The sequence below is a fragment of the Panulirus ornatus genome, chromosome 42, assembly GCF_036320965.1.
Source record: "Panulirus ornatus isolate Po-2019 chromosome 42, ASM3632096v1, whole genome shotgun sequence".
Taxonomy (NCBI): domain Eukaryota; kingdom Metazoa; phylum Arthropoda; class Malacostraca; order Decapoda; family Palinuridae; genus Panulirus; species Panulirus ornatus.
This window is the reverse complement of record NC_092265.1, coordinates 791,548-808,733: the sequence shown is the minus strand read 5'-3', so window position 1 is coordinate 808,733 and position 17,186 is coordinate 791,548. Positions and strand designations below refer to the sequence as shown.

The window sequence follows — 17,186 nt, the reverse complement described above, 5'->3', positions numbered from 1 at the left end:
CACATTCAGAAGCACCGGTGCGATTATCTCTGATATAGGACATGTTGGGTACACACACACACACACACCAGCAGCACAAGGTGTGGTGTGTGGTGATCGTCACGGTGGCGGCGCGTGAGGCAGACTATCGTACCCACGGCAGACACCCGGGGGTGTTGGGGGCTACCTGGTCCATGGCTGCTCCTGGCTGGCGGCTGATCCATGGCTGCTCCTGGCTGGCGGCTGATCCATAGCTGCTCCTGGCTGGCGGCTGATCCATAGCTGCTCCTGGCTGGTGGCTGATCCATGGCTGCTCCTGGCTGGCGGCTGATCCATAGCTGCTCCTGGCTGGCGGCTGATCCATAGCTGCTCCTGGCTGGCGGCTGATCCATAGCTGCTCCTGGCTGGCGGCTGATCCATGGCTGCTCCTGGCTGGCGGCTGATCCATAGCTGCTCCTGGCTTGCGGCTGATACATAGCTGCTCCTGGCTGGCGGCTGATCCATAGCTGCTCCTGGCTGGTGTCTGGTCCTTGGCTGCTACTGGTTAACATCTGGTATGTGGTTGCCAATTAACAGCTGGGCATCCTAGGGTTCAGGAAGTTCTTTAGTCAGTGCTCCTCCCCCCCTCCCCACTCCATTCCCTTCTGCGTTAGGTGTCGAGCGCGAACCCTGAGGCCGAGATGGCGGAGTTCACGAGACGTGGAAAGTCTTGTGTTCTGAGGGAGACCCAACATTGGCGAGGAGGGAGCTGTGTGGTACAGGGGGAGATAAGGCAGGATAGTGTGCGACAGTGGCACGGTCCTAGGAACCTGCGTTGTTATCATCTGCCTCTACAGAAGGGATGGAACGTGACTTCACACTCGTGGGCCTCAACATTGATCTCTGTCCTGTTGTTCTACGTGTCTTTGAAAAGTCCAGTGATATCTGTACCTACCTCCCCTGCCAGAGCTGGCTCCACGTGTCCCCAGCTGAGTTGCTGTAGACAGGCCTGGATACGCCATCCCAGGTCTTCAGAGAACTGTGGATATTCCAGCCCAGGTCATGAAGGAAGTGTAGATATTCCAATCATTCTCACGTATTATACAGGGCAAACTTAGTCATCTCACATGCCATACAGGCAAGACATGTTTGCCCTAAAACCTGTACGGGTGAAACAAGACTACTTAATATACTGTCCAGGTGAAACATGGTTACCTCACATACTGTGCAACTGAAACATGACTCCCTCACTTCCTGTTCACAGGAGAATATGGCTGCCTCATATACTGTAAAGGTATAACACTGCTGCCTCACATATTGTGCAAGCGGAACAAGGCTGTCTCATATATTTTATAGGTGAAACATGAGTCTAATATACTGTATAGCTGTAACATGGTGATTCACACACTGTATGTGAAACTTGCCTGTCTCACATGCCGTACATTTAAAACAGCTGCCTCACATACTGCACAGGTGAAAATTCAATGCCTTACATACTGAATAAATGAAACGTTATCTGCCTTACTTAGTGTTCTTGTGAAATATGGCTACCTCACATTCTGCACGGGTGAAACTTGGTCACCTCACATTCTGCACGGGTGAAACTTGGTCACCTCACATTCTGCATGGGTGAAACTTGGCTACCTCACATTCTGCACGGATGAAACATGACTGACTGCTGCACATACTGTGCAGATGAAATGTGTCTACTTCACGTATCGTGCAGGTGAGACATGACTGTCTCACATATTGTACATGTAAAACATACCAGAAGTGATCGATGAAGAAGTATAACAATATTTGTAAAACACATGATCACCATTAGTGGTGCCTTCCTAACAGCTTACATGATTCTCTAACTCTCTGGGGAAAAAAAAAATATGGAAGGCAACCCAAGCCTAATCACACTGATGCCTTGGTCAGGATGGTATGACCTTAGGGTGTGATGGTAGGTACTTGGTCAGGATGGTATGACCTTAGGGTGTGATGGTAGGTACTTGGTCAGGATGGTATGACCTTAGGGTGTGATGGTAGGTACTTGGTCAGGATGGTATGACCTTAGGGTGTGATGGTAAGTTACTTTTACCTGACATTAGGGTAAGGTCAAAGATCAGATCATCGCACTCAGGGTCGCAGCAGCGTATGTACTGCTCGGTTAAACTCCACTATCAGGAGGGAACTGGCTCTACTACACACCTGGCTCTGCTGATTCCTTCCTGTATTTGCACATGACGTCAGAAAGATATAAACTATTATATACACGGAAATATTCTTGTGTTAAGCAACAGACATCATATTAAGTTAAGCTGCCTCGTGTGTCTGTATACTATCCTAAATCATACACAAAAAAGAGGTGGTTATGGACTATTATATATTCCTTTCGGTACTTCGATATCATCTAAATATCCAGGAGAGAAGATTCATCAACCTTGTGTATTTTCTTGACCAAAGCTACACCACGGAAGCTCCCCCAAGCCATAGTATGAATTATTTCTCAGTAAGATCAAACCATTGGATGAGAACATTATGTAAGAATCTTTATGCTTACGTGCAACTGTTCAGGACTTCCTTACGTCAATGGTCCTGTATTTCATCATAGCTTGCGTTTGCGTAAAAAAATCAGTGTACAGATGAACGATATCTACAAGAAAAGGTTAAAGTCAAAATTATCGTGTATAACTCAGTAGGGGATGGTTTGTTTCACTTATCGTAAAACATCTGTATCCTGAAACGGATTTTTCCCGCCTACTTCAACCATAAGTATTGAATGGTTACTTGGATATTCTAACATCTACGTTAATGATCTCAAAATCTGCTCTCTGTCCGTTTCTTGGCGAGACGCGGCATCGTGTTTGTCTCTTGCCTCAGTTACGGACACTCCCACCAGATGTCCCTCAGTGTGCCGGCAGCAGCGGCAGAGGTGCGAGGTTGTTTGTTGTCGACTTTGAGCCGAGGCCATGTCCAGAGTCGCAAAACGATTTTATCGTGTTGACAGCCTTCATGGCTTGGATAATCTGGACAGAGGCGAATCTGCAGCACAAGAGAACCGCTGGGTGTTCGAAATTAGCCATGAAGCAGCAAACAAAGGTAAGAAAGCCCTAGTGAATATGCAGAAGGTAGGAACACTTTCTTCTCATCCTGCTGGACATCTCAACCCGGTTTGACCAGCTCACAATTATGAAACGAATCAGTGTTTGAAAATTACACTTATCGCTCTGTTATGGACAGTTTTCATAAAGGACGGATGGAGGGGTAGCTACTTAAAGCACTATCATCTTACTTGGCAACGTTACGTAGGTATAGTCTTGAAACACTTTACGTAATATCACACTTTTCGCTTATTTATTCTAACCTTTACACCACAGAATGAGAAATACCGAACTAAACAAAATAGCGGAAATTGGTTTGGAAGTTCAGTTTGTTTAGTATGTAGACTTATGTTCTGATTACCGGGGTCGAGAAGAGTCTCCCCCAGATAGCCTGGTGAGGGTGGGCCACACAACAGCCACAGCCACTCACAACCTGCCTTTTCCATGACGTCATGCCATCCCAGCCATTTAATTGGTGATTCGATAATTGGTGAGTTTCGTTTGGGTATCATGTATTGTGAGGGTTTGGTGAATGTTCACCACTAACATTATCACTCAACATCCAATCCTGCAGGAACCATCAGGTTGGCCCTATACATTATTATGTAACATGTTACAACGTCTGTAACTCGGCCACACCTATTTAACGGGGCTGACTTCAGTACAAGTTTACAATGAATCGTGGTTTCACAGTTATAATATTTCTACTTGCGTGTTGTCTTAATAGTTACGTTGTAGGTTAAATAAGTACCTGACATCGAAAGTATCAAGGGGAATACTTGTCTTATGACGCAATGAAGGGTTTAACGGAAACCGCTCTGGGAAGTCGAGTTTGTGCCAAGTTGGGTGGCTGGCCATGGGTGAAGGGTTCTCCCAGGAGGGGAGGGAAAGAATCCGACTGGGCATGTAGTGAGGATGGGGAGGTGGAAAAGTACATTCGATGATCAGCTAGGGGGATAGGTGCCCCGGGCGTGAACAGGTGTCGAGGTGGGTCAGTGTTTCGGGCTTAGGGGTCGAGGTGGGTTAGTTTTCTGGGCTGGGGTCGAGGTGGGTCAGTTTCCAGGCTAAGGGTCGAGATGGGTCAGTGTTGCAGGCTAGGGGTCAAGTGGGTCAGTGTTCCTGGCTTGGGGTCAAAGTGGGTCAGTGGTTCAAGCTGGGGGTCGAAATGGGTCGGTGTTCCAGGCTAGTGGTCGAGGTGGATCAGTGCTTCGATTTAGAGGTCAAGGTGGGTCAGTTTTCTGGGTTAGGGGTAGAACATATGATCTTGGCTGTAGTACTTTCACTCAAAGAGGCTGCTCCTCTCATCTCCAGACTGTCACGTGATGTGTACATGCAGGCTGCCTCGTGATGTGTACATGCAGGCTGCCACGTGATGTGTACATGCAGGCTGTCACGTGATGTGTACGTGCAGGCTGCCACGTGATGTGTTTGTTGTGCAACAATAAATGAATTAATATGTTTTTCTGAGAATGTTGAAAATGGCATCCACAGGAGACATAAATAGCTTGTTAGTGACACCAGTACCTCCACCTTTCATCATCATGACTGTCAGCCAGGCCGGCCGTGTCATCATTATGTAACAATATTTACCTCTGCAATGGATTAAGAAACGTTGATGAATGTGGCACCATACTGTACCTTGACATGCCCGTGTTTCTCGTGGTACCTAAAATGCTCTTCTGTGGTGTGTGTTTGTGGACAGGAAGCCAGTAGCAGGAATATCGGGCATGGCCAGATGAAAATATTTCATAAGCAAACTATTTTAAACTAGACCCACCTGACGCACAGTCATATGACGCACACCCACCTGACGCACAGTCATATGACGCACACCCACCTGACGCATTGTCACATGACGCAGACACACATGAAGTAACAATATATGGCCGGATTTACTTGGTTGGTTATGGACTACCGGGCTCATTAATGTCTTCACGGTCGAGTTGTAACCTCAGTCGAAAAATCGTGAACACATTCCTCAAGATAATTCTGAAGACGCTACACACGACTCTTATCACTCCATATGTGGCCCCGGCCGGATCTGAACGTATACCATCTTGTATTAACAAGTTACATGAAGTTAATTCGTTTTTGATGGGCAGAGGTATGCGTCACGCAGCCTGACTACTGTATGTCCTGACAAATTCGTTCACCTCTGGTTGTGCGGCAGAGATAGACGAACGAGGCTACAGCACAGAGCCAACGATTGTCAACACCTGTGTCAGTGCTCACGGCTCTTGAATCACAAATGCATCATAATTCATGACAACGTCAGTCAATGCCCTCAACCACAGCAATGATGTAACACTGGTAAGCGAGGTTGCTCAGGCTGAGGGCAAGACTGTCTTGTTCCATAAACCTCTGCACAAGTATCGCAAATTACTTGGCTAGTACTGATTTAGTTATAATACCGCCCTCCAATTTCTAAGAGTTCACATCAGATAAATAGCCTTCACCAAGATAAGCTTTCACTGCAGATGAATATCGTCCAGTAAGGTTAGGATTCTGGGCAAGTGTAGTGAAGAGAGCCGTGACCCATGCTGTTATAACCCGTGTCCCATACAGATGATGTCTGGCGTGCCCCCGCCAGGTGAATGATACACCCAACAACTAATCTTTCCTTTGCAGCTGGTGCGGCCAGACCTGGTGTTTCTTTATGAAACTGAAACCCTTAACGTGTAGACGTGCCATCTTGAATGCCTTCTCAGGACAAAGCTAATATAATTCCTGTAATTTACATGTGCACATCAGACCATCACTTGGCAATGCTGAGCTTTTTGTCTCTGAGAATTGGCAACACCTGTAGGACTCTCGAAGGTGAGACAGGAAGTCAGGATCTTGTTCCTGTCGACCAGTTGTTGTGGCCACCGTCATGTGTTGAAGCACTAGGGAGTTAGAGGCCATAAGCTGATCCTACCAAGTGTAACACACACCAAACGAGTGATCAGTGTCGCCCGGTTGTAAAATGACCAACTTTGAAACAAAACATGTCTGGTTACCTGCAGGACAAAATGACCAACTTTGAAACAAAACATGTCTGGTTACCTGCAGGACAATTATCCCTACCGAAGAGATGAAATGTAACAAAATTTACATTTTCTCTTTTCTTGCAATTAATGTATACCCATCATCTTCCCTTATATTTGCTTTCATTGCACTGCCTCAGTTGCTGCAGTTTTAGACTGCAGGTTCCCTCCTAGTGGTGGCTACCTTTAAAGACAACACTTGTACGGCCTTTTCTAAAGTGAAGCTCGTAAATTATATAATTTTAACTTATACTCTTCATCAACACCAGTAAGTGTTGTTGATCTCTGATGGCCTGTTCAAGAAAATCGCTTGGAAATTTCCGCTCACTGCTACGTTCCTTCACCAAGTTTACCCAGGGCTCGGAGTTCCGACCTGGTTCCCTCTGCAGCTGCATGCCAAACTTCTCCTGTAGCATCAGTCCCTCCCGGGGCCTGGTAAAGTGAGCATCATATTTCTTAATCACTAGATCATAGTTCCACTTATCCTCGGCTGGTAGATCAGCTCCTCCAGCAGGATTAGCTCGCGCTGGCAAAATGATGTTAGTAAACACGTCAACGCGATGCCCAGGTCTCTGATGTGGTTCAACAGCTGCCCCACCTTTTGTTGGCCTGGTTTCTCCGAGGTTCCTGTAGGTGACTTGCAGGTATATCTCAGATTTTCATTTCCACTTCGGCCAGGAATGTGCCAAGTTTCCTTGGTACACATCAAGATGGACTCTGCTGGTCTTATGAACGCTTCCGCCATGGTGCTGCAAATTTGACAGTCTTGTCTTCTCATCTAACGCACGGCAGCTACCGCGTCTTACTGTTGCTCTTACTACTACCACCACCACCAGTCGTAGGACCCCACACCATGTCGTGTCATATATCTGCAGGATCTGGATGAATAATACAGGGGGGGGGGGGGTGGAGCTTAACGCGTCTCTTTATTCGACCCGCGTACCGAAGGAGAACCATGACGGTGCCACATCAAAACTTATGCCACACCTACGAGTACCCACGACCATTGTAGCCAAATTGGCAGGTATCATCGCGGGTCTTGCTTGATGTACAAGACTAGTGTTCCCGCACGAGAGGCGGGTATGAACGTGACATACAAATGAGTCTCGCACATCTGACTCGCTCCTTAGAGCTGACGCCGTTATACTCCGATGTCAGTTGTTGGTGCGTTAGGCCCTGGGGAGCCGCCTCCTGGGTAGTAAGCGTTCACTGTGATTGCCTGTACAAGTTTTATCTGCTTCCTTCAGCATTCTGGGCTGATACTATGTTATCATGTGGCTGGGGCAGGGAGTGCGGTGTAGTAGGTAGTACCGGTGTAGCTTGTTGTTCCTCCTTATTTGGTGAGTATGTCCAGGTTAACCTTAAAACTTTGGTGCTCGTGGGGGTTACTTGTGAGTGGGATGCTCGTGGGGGTTTATCTGTGGGTGTGGGTGCACGTGGGGTGCTCGTCGGGGTTAGCTGTGGGTGGGGTGTTCAGGAACAGCTGGGTCTTGCTGGTGTAGCTGTTAGTGTCGCCCTTGTCAGCCAGAAAAATAAGACGTTGGCTGCTGCATAATGTGTTGGCTGCTGCATGATGTGGAGGCTGGAGGCAGTACTGCTCCATAACAGAACAGCAGGATGGCTGGCGGTGGCGTTATTTGCGGGGATGATGGTGGTGCTGGGGAGCTTGGTTGTGTTGGTGGGGGGGGGAGACCTGTTGGTTGTGTTGGTGGGGGGAAGACCTGTTGGTTGTGTTGGTGGAGGGGCGGGGGAGACCTGTTGGTTGTGTTGGTGATGGTGGTGGTGCTGTGGATGGGGAATCTAGGTTTTGTGGTGATGTGGGGGGATGGTACCTGATGGTGGTGACAATTGTGGTGGGGGGTTGGGGACTTGGTGGTGTTGGTGCACTGAGGGGAAGATGTTGGGGATGTGGAGGCTGAAGTGGTCTGGGTGGCGAGCCTTCCCTCACCCTGGCAGTCACCACACACGCAACCTGGTGGGTGTCGCCGGCCGGCCTCGGCCTTGAGGCTCTGTACATGAAGAGGATAATGTGACCCTTGAGGGGCTGTCTCCAGGCATGTTGCTAGCTGCACTGGTGAAGGCTTGGGGTGTGGGCCTTGGATATGGGCCAGGATGTGGGCCCGGGAAATTGGTCAGGGGTATGGGCCCGGGATATTGGCCAGGGTGTGGGCCTTGGATATGGGCCAGGGTATGGGCCCGGGATATTGGTCAGGTGTTTTTCTCCAAGTGGTAATTCTTAGCAATATTCTTCAGATAGAGAACCTAGCCCTAGAGGAAGGTAGGTATGTATGTAGTATGATGTATTACCGATACATGAAAGCTGGGTTTATGTACTGGATCTCGTGAGTGTAACATCTATCGTGGAAGTAATGGTTCTTTATATATGACTTTCACCAAACACACACACACACACACACACACACACACACACACACACACACACACACTTTCACCTTGGTGACTTTCACCATATATATGACTTTCACCTTGGCTTTTAGTAAAGTGTTGTTGGCTGGTCAGCAGTAGGAAAGGTTAGTGGGTGAAGCGGACGGTCAACATAGCTCAGTGTGTTGACCGGTAGTGATGGGTGGTAGTGTGTATCCCAGGGTAGTCGTCCCATGGCCATGGTTCTGACGTGTGTTTCCCTGACCCGGGAAGGATGACGACATTAACATGTCAAGTGGGGTCGGGTATCAGTTACTATCTCGATGATTGGTGATGATTCTTGATGTATAGATATAATGTTTATCATCTCATTACCAGTTGAAGGATTGGGGAACACATTGGATTATGATTCATATCATCTGTATGTTAAATTAACTTGGTGTCAATAAGCTGGAGAAAAAAAATTGATCGTTCATGTACTATGGAATATGAGACAGCATGGGCAATTGATCACCCTGGTGAATAGTTCTTATGAAGAGAGTAAGGCATATGTACGAGTAAGAAGACAGGTGTGCGGCATGGGTGACTGATGTCACTTTGGCTATTATGTTAGTTCATGGCTATCTTATATGCGCTATGCATACGCCTCAGTCTAAGCTAGGTACCCTTTATTGTACTGCCCCGAGAGAAGGATAAAGAAGGGTCTAAAGAAGGATAGACCCCTAAGTTGGTGCGGCCGACTAACGTGCCCAGGATTCGAGCCCGGATGAGCTCATTCGTGACTAATGAATGGTCAGTAACTCGAACCACAACACCACTTTAGTTTCATTAAGGTTTGGGCTCTTGCCTTATGAGGAATCTATTGAGTACGGTACATTAAAGTTGAGTGATTGACTTTGTTTACATGAGTCCTTGAATTTTCAGATGTATTTTTGGAAACTCTAATATTAGCTGACACCCACCCTGTGTGTGTGTGTGTGTGTGTGCAGTTCTGGACAGTGCCGTCCTCCGACATTAACGTTGTGATGACCAAGTACATGTAATTATGTGATTCTTTTGTGAAGTTATTGTCAATGGAATTAATGATTCATGTCATATCTTTCTGTGATGAACGTGTCTGTAACTAGGAACAATAATCAATGTTATGCACTATTCCGTTCCATGTGTTCATATATGGTAAAAGGAACGACCAGAACCTGTTCGTAGCCGTAATTCTAAATTAGTTTTATAACATGAACAAAGTTCTCGCACTAACAAACTTTTACAGTATTGAAAAAAAAGTTTAACAAGAAATAAATGCACTGGAAAGGTAGATTAAATGTCATTATGAAATACCAAAATGTAAATTATCACATTAAGAAAAGTGTATAGTCGCACTGGAAATAGTGTTACTTTAAAAGTCCAGACCAAGATCTTTCCTCCAGTCTTTTATTTCTGATATTCACAAGTTGAGACTGCTGGCAACCAGTAGCTGTGTACCTAGCAGTGTCATGATGTACTCAGTCAATAAATACAACCAACCTTTACATCCTGACACTGAAATCGGATTTTTTGAACTTATACATGATTCTGATGGTCACATTCAGCTGTTCTTATTATCACGGACATCCTTTTCCTGTTGAAACGTCAGTTACAGAGACACACTTCCATCACCACTAGCTAGTTTAGACCTACTGATGCTACGAGTAATCCTTGGTAACCGCAGCCTCTCTTCCTTCACTTGTTTTCCTATATGTTCCGATTCCTTATTCCGTCCGTACACGATTTTTGATGCTTTTTATATATGTAATATTTGCATATTACCTTCCATATTCTGGACGAACTGTAGTCCTGAATCTGTTACCGTCTGTTTTAAACTTGTAAAGATGTTCGAAGTCTTGATGTATATATCTGTGATATGCCTTCCATCGGGCTAGGCGACGCTGGCAGACGAATGATAGATATTAACAGACAGACCTTAATAACGTTGAAATATAGATTTAGAAATACAGTTATAGGCTCTAGATCATTTTAGGCAAGTATTAAAGGTGTGTACAGTTATAGGCTCTAGATGATTTTAAGGCAAATATTAAAGGTGTGTTGTCTTTCCATTCTTTGGCGCAGAATAGTTTTAGTTGACTGAGAGTAATGCATATATATCTTTATCAACAGTGGTGATAACCTAGGTAGCCAATGTCCTCATAGCCAGGGCCGGCCCATCCTCTCCATACGCTCTATTCCCATACATCGTAGGGCTCCGACCTCCCAGCTCCCCAGTCTCGATCGTTGGGTGGCAACCTTCAGAAAGCATATGTGCTGGGCACCCCGAGAGCTCGTGATTTAGAGGGGAGTTTGAGTGATGGATAGGCACTCAAAAGAGACACAGCATAGGGCCCCTGGGCCGGCCGTGCGCATAGCCCTCTAACAGTCAACAGTTTAATGCAGACGCGCATGACAACAGAAAAAAAGTAGCATTGGATGTGCTGGTGCTTATCATCAGCAGACTGAGATCCAGTCATGAGCAGTAACTCAGTTAAATAGTTCTGGCCAGATCTTTCAGAGAGGCTTCACACATCTCTGTAGTTAGTATTGTGGATTGTTTTAACATATGGTCAGCAGCTTCCACCGCTTCTCATATAATGTAATGTAATTCGTTGATATGTTCATTATCACGTCAGTGTAACGTCAAGGGTCTGCCGAGGGCAAGTATGACAGACGAAGACAACCTTGAGCGACCTCTGTACTGTGGTCCATAACTGTACCCGGACATACTGTACTACTTTATCACAAGTTCGGGACTTTGACTTCTTTTCTGGGTAGTGGACAGTTATGTATATGTGTGTGTGTGTGTGTGTGTGTGTATATATATATATATATATATATATATATATATATATATATATATATATATATATATATATATATATATATATATATCGCAAGGATACAAACGGAAGAATGACCCTACCCACCCACATACACATTTACATACATACACGTCCATACACGCACATATACATACCTATATATTTCAACGTATACATGTAATACATACACAGGCATATACATATATACACATGTACATAATTCATACTTGCTGCCTTTATTCATTCTCGTCGCCACCCCGCCACACATGAAATGACAACCCCCTCCCCCCACACGCGCGCGAGGTAGCGCTAGGAAAAGACAACAAATGCCACATTCGTTCACACTCAGTCTCTAGCTGTCATGTATCATGTATAATGCACCGAAACCACAGCTCTCTTTCCACATCCAGGCCCCACAAAACTTTCCATGGTTTACCCCAGACGCTTCACATGCCCTGGTTCAATCAATTGACTGCACGTCGACCCCAGTATACCACATCGTTCCAGTTCACTCTATTCCTTGCACACCTCTAACCCTCCTGCATTTTCAAGCACCGATCGCTCAAAATCTTTTTCACTCCATCCTTCCACCTCCAATTTGGTCTCCCACTACTCATTCCCTCCACTTCTGACACATATATCCTCCTTGTCAATCTTTCCTCACTCATTCTCTCCATGTGACCAAACCATTTCAAAACACCCTCTACTGCTCTCTCATCCCCACTCTTTTAATCACCACACATTTCTCTTACCCTTTCATTACTTGATCAAACCACCTCACACCACTTATTGTCCTCAAATATTTCATTTCCAACACATCCACCCTCCTCCGCACAACCCTATCTATAGCCTACGCCTCGCAACCATATAACATTGTTGGAACCGCTATTCCATCAAACATACCCATTTTTGCTCTCTGAGATAATGTTCTCGCCTTCCACACATTTTTCAACGCTCCCAGAACTTTCGCCCCCTCCCCAACCGTGACTCACTACCAACCTTGTGACTCTACCTAAAACACTTCACTTCCTCCAGTTTTTCTCCATTCAAACTTACCTCCCAATTGACTCGTCCCGCAACCCTACTGTACCTAATAACCATGCTCTTATTCACATTTACTCACAGCTTTCTTCTTATTTCACACACTTTACCAAACTCGGTCACCAGCTTCTGCAGTTTCTCACTCGAATCAGCCACCAGCGCTGTATCATCAGCGAACAACTGACTCACTTCCCAAGCCCTCTCATCCACAACAGACTGCATACTTGCCCCTCTCTCCAAAACTCTTGCATTCACCTCCCTAACAACCTCATCCATAAACAAATTAAACAACCATGGAGACACCACGCACCCCTGCCGCGAACCGACATTCCCTGGGAACCATTCACTTTCCTCTCTTCCTACTCGTACAGATGCCTTACATCCTCGATAAAAAATTTTCTGTTTCTAGCAACTTTCCTCCCACACCATATATTCTTAATACCTTCCACAGAGCATCTCTATCAACTCTTATCATATGCCTTCTCCAGATCCAGAATATTACATACAAATTTATTTGTCTTTCTAAGTATTTCTCACATACGTTCTTCAAAGCAAACACCTGATCCACACCTCATCGCCTTGGTGAAGTTACGTGCAGGTGAAGTCACCTTTGGCGAGGTTTTAGGATTGACAGGGAACAAAAAGTAGCCTGTTCTCGGTAAGGAACATCCCACTCCAAAGGAGTCACTGGATGTGGCTCAGCCTTCAAGCGCAGGAGCTCCGTAAAAGGGGGTTCTGAGATTTTCGAGGTGGCTGTACTATCGTCAGCGGATGGGATGAGTTCTGCCTTCTTAGTTTTTAGAATGAAATATCAGTTATTGCACCAGTGGGGAACATACCAGTATTGTCAACAGTTTTAAAGGTTAAACCTGACAGAGGCGAAAAGTTCTGGGGTCTTTGGGTACAGGCAAGGGGCCGAGCGTGGCGGCCAGGCCACCTCAAGAATACTATTGCAGTATTTTGCATGGAGCATGGTAGTCTCAACTCTGAATAGATTGTTTCGATTTTAGGAATATTTCCAAACCAGTTTATTATTCCACGGAATAAACTGGTTTGAATCTTGGTGAGGAAGGGTGTGGCATGCGGGGGGTGGGGGGGTTGAAGGCTCCTGCTGACGATGGTCGGGTGTGTTCTGGCTGGGCCGCACCAGCAGGTTAGGCTGGCTCTGCTGCAGCTTGCCCGCCCTACTGCTGCTGCTGACACAATAGTGGCTGAGGTTTCTACCTCCGTCACACAATAGCGTCGTCACCCCGTACAACTCTCACCGAGGCTGGAGTGACGGATTGTTACGGGTAACGCTTACCAGTTATCTCGTCCACTTCTCTCCGGAAGGAACAAAAGTTGATAATAACACAACAGATTTCTGATTCTTCTCAATAGTAGTAAGATGGACGTAACTTATATGGCTGTAGTTGGAGATTTCACACGTAACGTTTACGTCAAGTGTGTTGCACAGATCACGTGACCAGTTGCTGGGCAGCCTCCCTCCAGACACAAGCACACATTACAAGAACCACACTGTCCCATGATGCAACCCCTTCACTCCCTCGGACCACGGTCACCAAGTGTGAGGGCAGTGGTCGCCCCAGCCCTAGGGTCAGTGGTCACCCCAGCCCTAGGGTCAGTGGTTGCCCCAGCCCCAGGGTCAATGGTCGCCCCAGCCCTAGAGTCAGTGGTCGCCCCAGCCTTAGGGTCAGTGGTCGCCCCAGCCCTAGGGTCAGTGGTTGCCCCATCCCTAGGGTCTGTGGTTGCTGCTCTCACTCTCTAGAGAAGGTTGAGCGCGGCATCAGATGGCTGAAAGCAGCCCATCAAACGGCGCCTCAAGTATACTCTCTTACTCTTCATACGTGTTCAGGATAAAGTGATTGTTAATAGCAATAGACCGTATCTTTGGATAGTGTTTTGGTATATGATGATATGGATATTTAAGAAAGTTTCGGTAGAAATGAATCCTAATCGTTTTCTTGTGAGGTGATAATGTGACGGATGCCTTGTGTGTGGCAATGTTGTTTGAGGCGTCTTACCTGCGGGACCGGCGGTCAAGCCTCTGTTTGTGAAAAGTTTCAGTAGCTCTCTAGACAGTGTGCCTACGTGGGTTGTCCACAGACTGACAATCAGGCCTCGTGGACTGTTTGCTATGTAACTGGTTGAGACAGTTAGGCAGATCTCGTAGAGTCTGTCTCGTGCCTGGTTGAGCCCATGCTTACAAACACTTGTGGTACAAATGTGCCTTAAAAAAAAAAAACGCTCATAAAGGGTTGTATTTTTTTTTTTATTTCAAACACATAATCGTTCATGGGACAAAAAGGATACATAGATACCAATGAAATGCGTGCATATGAGTCTATATTTCTCACTATCTGCAAATCAGGGTGTGTCTTGTAGGCTAATCAGAAAATAAATGGTATTATTTATATAAAGGTTTGCGTGCGCGTAGGTAGGTAGGTAGGTAGCGGGAGAGCTTTGAAGAGACTTTCCCGTTGGTTAAGAGTCGAGGTTCCCGGTGTATGTAGTACCCACAGGTGCCACCAGGATCTTTTTAAAACGTAATATTTATTTTATTTATTCTTATTTATATTTATTGATACCGGTATGCCTACCACATGATAATCCAGGACTTCCCTGGAAGTTACATATACTGCAACACCTGTTACGGGCAGCATGACAAGCACCATAGCACGAGCAACATCCAATGAGCTGCATGGCACGGGCAGCATGGCAGGAGGAGCATGGCACAGGCAGCATATCAACAGAATGGCACAGGTAAAATGGCATAAGCAGCATGTTAAGAGCAGCAAAGCACAGGCAGCATGGCAGGACTACCATGTCACAGGGAGCATAACGGGAGCATCATGGTACCGACACTTGGCACAGGTGGCATGGCATAGGCAGCATGGCAGAAGCAGCATGGTATGGGTAGCAAGGCAGGTGGCATGGTAAGAGCTACATGACGTAGGCAGCCTGGCACCGATAGCATGGCACAGGCAGCATTGTACAAGCAGCATATCATGGCCAACATGCCATTTCTAGGTGACAATGTTTCAGAATAATTTTTTTCTAAGAATCTGAATTGATGGTACAATGCTGTGCCTGCCAGACAGTACCTGCTCAGGGCAGCAGTACCTGCTCAGGGCAGCTGGTACCATGCTGGCTACCTGCCAAATTGTACGTAGCGGTTGTGTGACCTTGTAGGTAGCTGAACAATAGGTTAATGTACCGCAATGACTGGCGTCAGCGTGATCTGATGGGTTAACTAACGTACCATCAAAGTCCCGGTTTTCTGTACCAAATAATCAGCCATCAATATGGACTTGTAGTACCAAGAACCAATACCACGCTGCACACTGCTTGTGTTGAAAGTACCTGATCCGTACCACAGAAATAGGTGACCATGGTATGTACATACCTACCTGGCAAACGGTAATTCGTGAGTTTACTGTAAAAATATTCGTGTCACCACGACCACTGCCATCTGTGCAACTTTGGAAGCAGTACATGTCAGTTCGCACGCTAACCGCCTCCTGCGTGTGTGTGGCGATGGGGTCAGCTGAAGCCAATATGGCGTTGGTGTGGGTTTGGGGTAAAGGCCAGCCCCATAACCAACTCTTGCTATTGATATAGGAAAAGCCCTGGGGGGGGGGGGGTCATGAGGGATGGGGGCTCATGATCACGTGGAGTGTGCCCCATATTCAACACGTCAGCCGTACATAAATAACAGTGATTGGTACATTTGGCAGAGACGATGTCATCCATTATTATTAATGTACTTTATTAAGATTTATGATATAAATGTAAAGAAATGTAACGCTATTAAGCATTCATACCAGAAGCTTGAGTTAATCCATCAAGATAATGTGATGAAAAATAGAGAATAACATATCCTTGTACCTTGCACAAACAATAGAACCTATAGTGCCTCTCAGGCAATGGAGATAAGATGTCTCTCATTCACTATAGATACCGTGCCTTTTATGTAGTATAGATAACGTGCCTTTCATGCACTGTCGATAACGTGCCTTTCATGCACGAGAAAACTTGCCTCTCATGTACTAACATGTTCTCAAGACGTGATGTTTTCAGACTGCAGGTGAGGGAACAGACACCCGGCCAGGCGTGTTGTGGTAGATGACAGTGTTGGTGTGGTATGCTTGGCTCTGGTCTGCTGTGTTGGCTCTGGTCTACCACACTTCAGTAGCACTAGACTTAATCTGATATCTCGATATCATGTTTAATGATAACACGTTAAGAGTGAGAGATCGCTGAAAGGAGTGAAACAACCTCCCCATCGTTCTCACATGCCAGATTTCCTCACCACCGACGTGCTCACATGCCAGACTTCGTCTTCTCTGACTTACTCACGTGCCTGACTTCCTCCCAATTGATGTTCACTCGCCTGAATTACTTTGAACTGACAAGCTCACATACCTGACTTTATTCCCCACCGATGTGCTCATGCCAGACTTCCTACCGACGTGCTGACATGCCTGACTTAAAGATTGTGAAATGAAAAGGTACACTTGAAGTAAAAAACAAAATAAACTAATTTGCAAATCGTGTGTTTGGTAGTTTCCTAATTCTAGGGCTTAGTTAAAGTTATGGTACAGCCCTAGAAATCTATTAATATGTTGGAGTAGCACTACTCAGCTGCTCTTTTGGCAAAGTAGCTGCTACTGATGTTAAATGTGCTTCTCTTGTTGAAAGGCTATGACTTGCAGCTGGTGTAGTAGATACACTAGCTGCTTTAGAATTCATTGGCACACCAGCTGCTGCCATATCGATGGGTGTTTGATCAACATTTTGGGTGGAGAGTAGTTGGACAACAGGCCCTTCAAGTAAGTTAA

The 17,186-nt window shown here is 46.0% G+C and overlaps 1 protein-coding gene across 1 annotated transcript in view; it reads left to right on the top strand.

Moving 5' to 3' along the window:
• Positions 1–2,843: 2,843 nt before the first annotated feature.
• The window catches only part of Glys (glycogen [starch] synthase), a 58,316-nt gene continuing 43,973 nt past the window's right edge, over positions 2,844–17,186 (top strand). Inside the window, exon 1 of the mRNA XM_071686777.1 lies at positions 2,844–3,045. Within this exon, the coding sequence (XP_071542878.1) occupies positions 2,916–3,045 (130 nt within the window). The 5' untranslated portion in view covers positions 2,844–2,915. The remainder of the gene's footprint in view (positions 3,046–17,186) is intronic.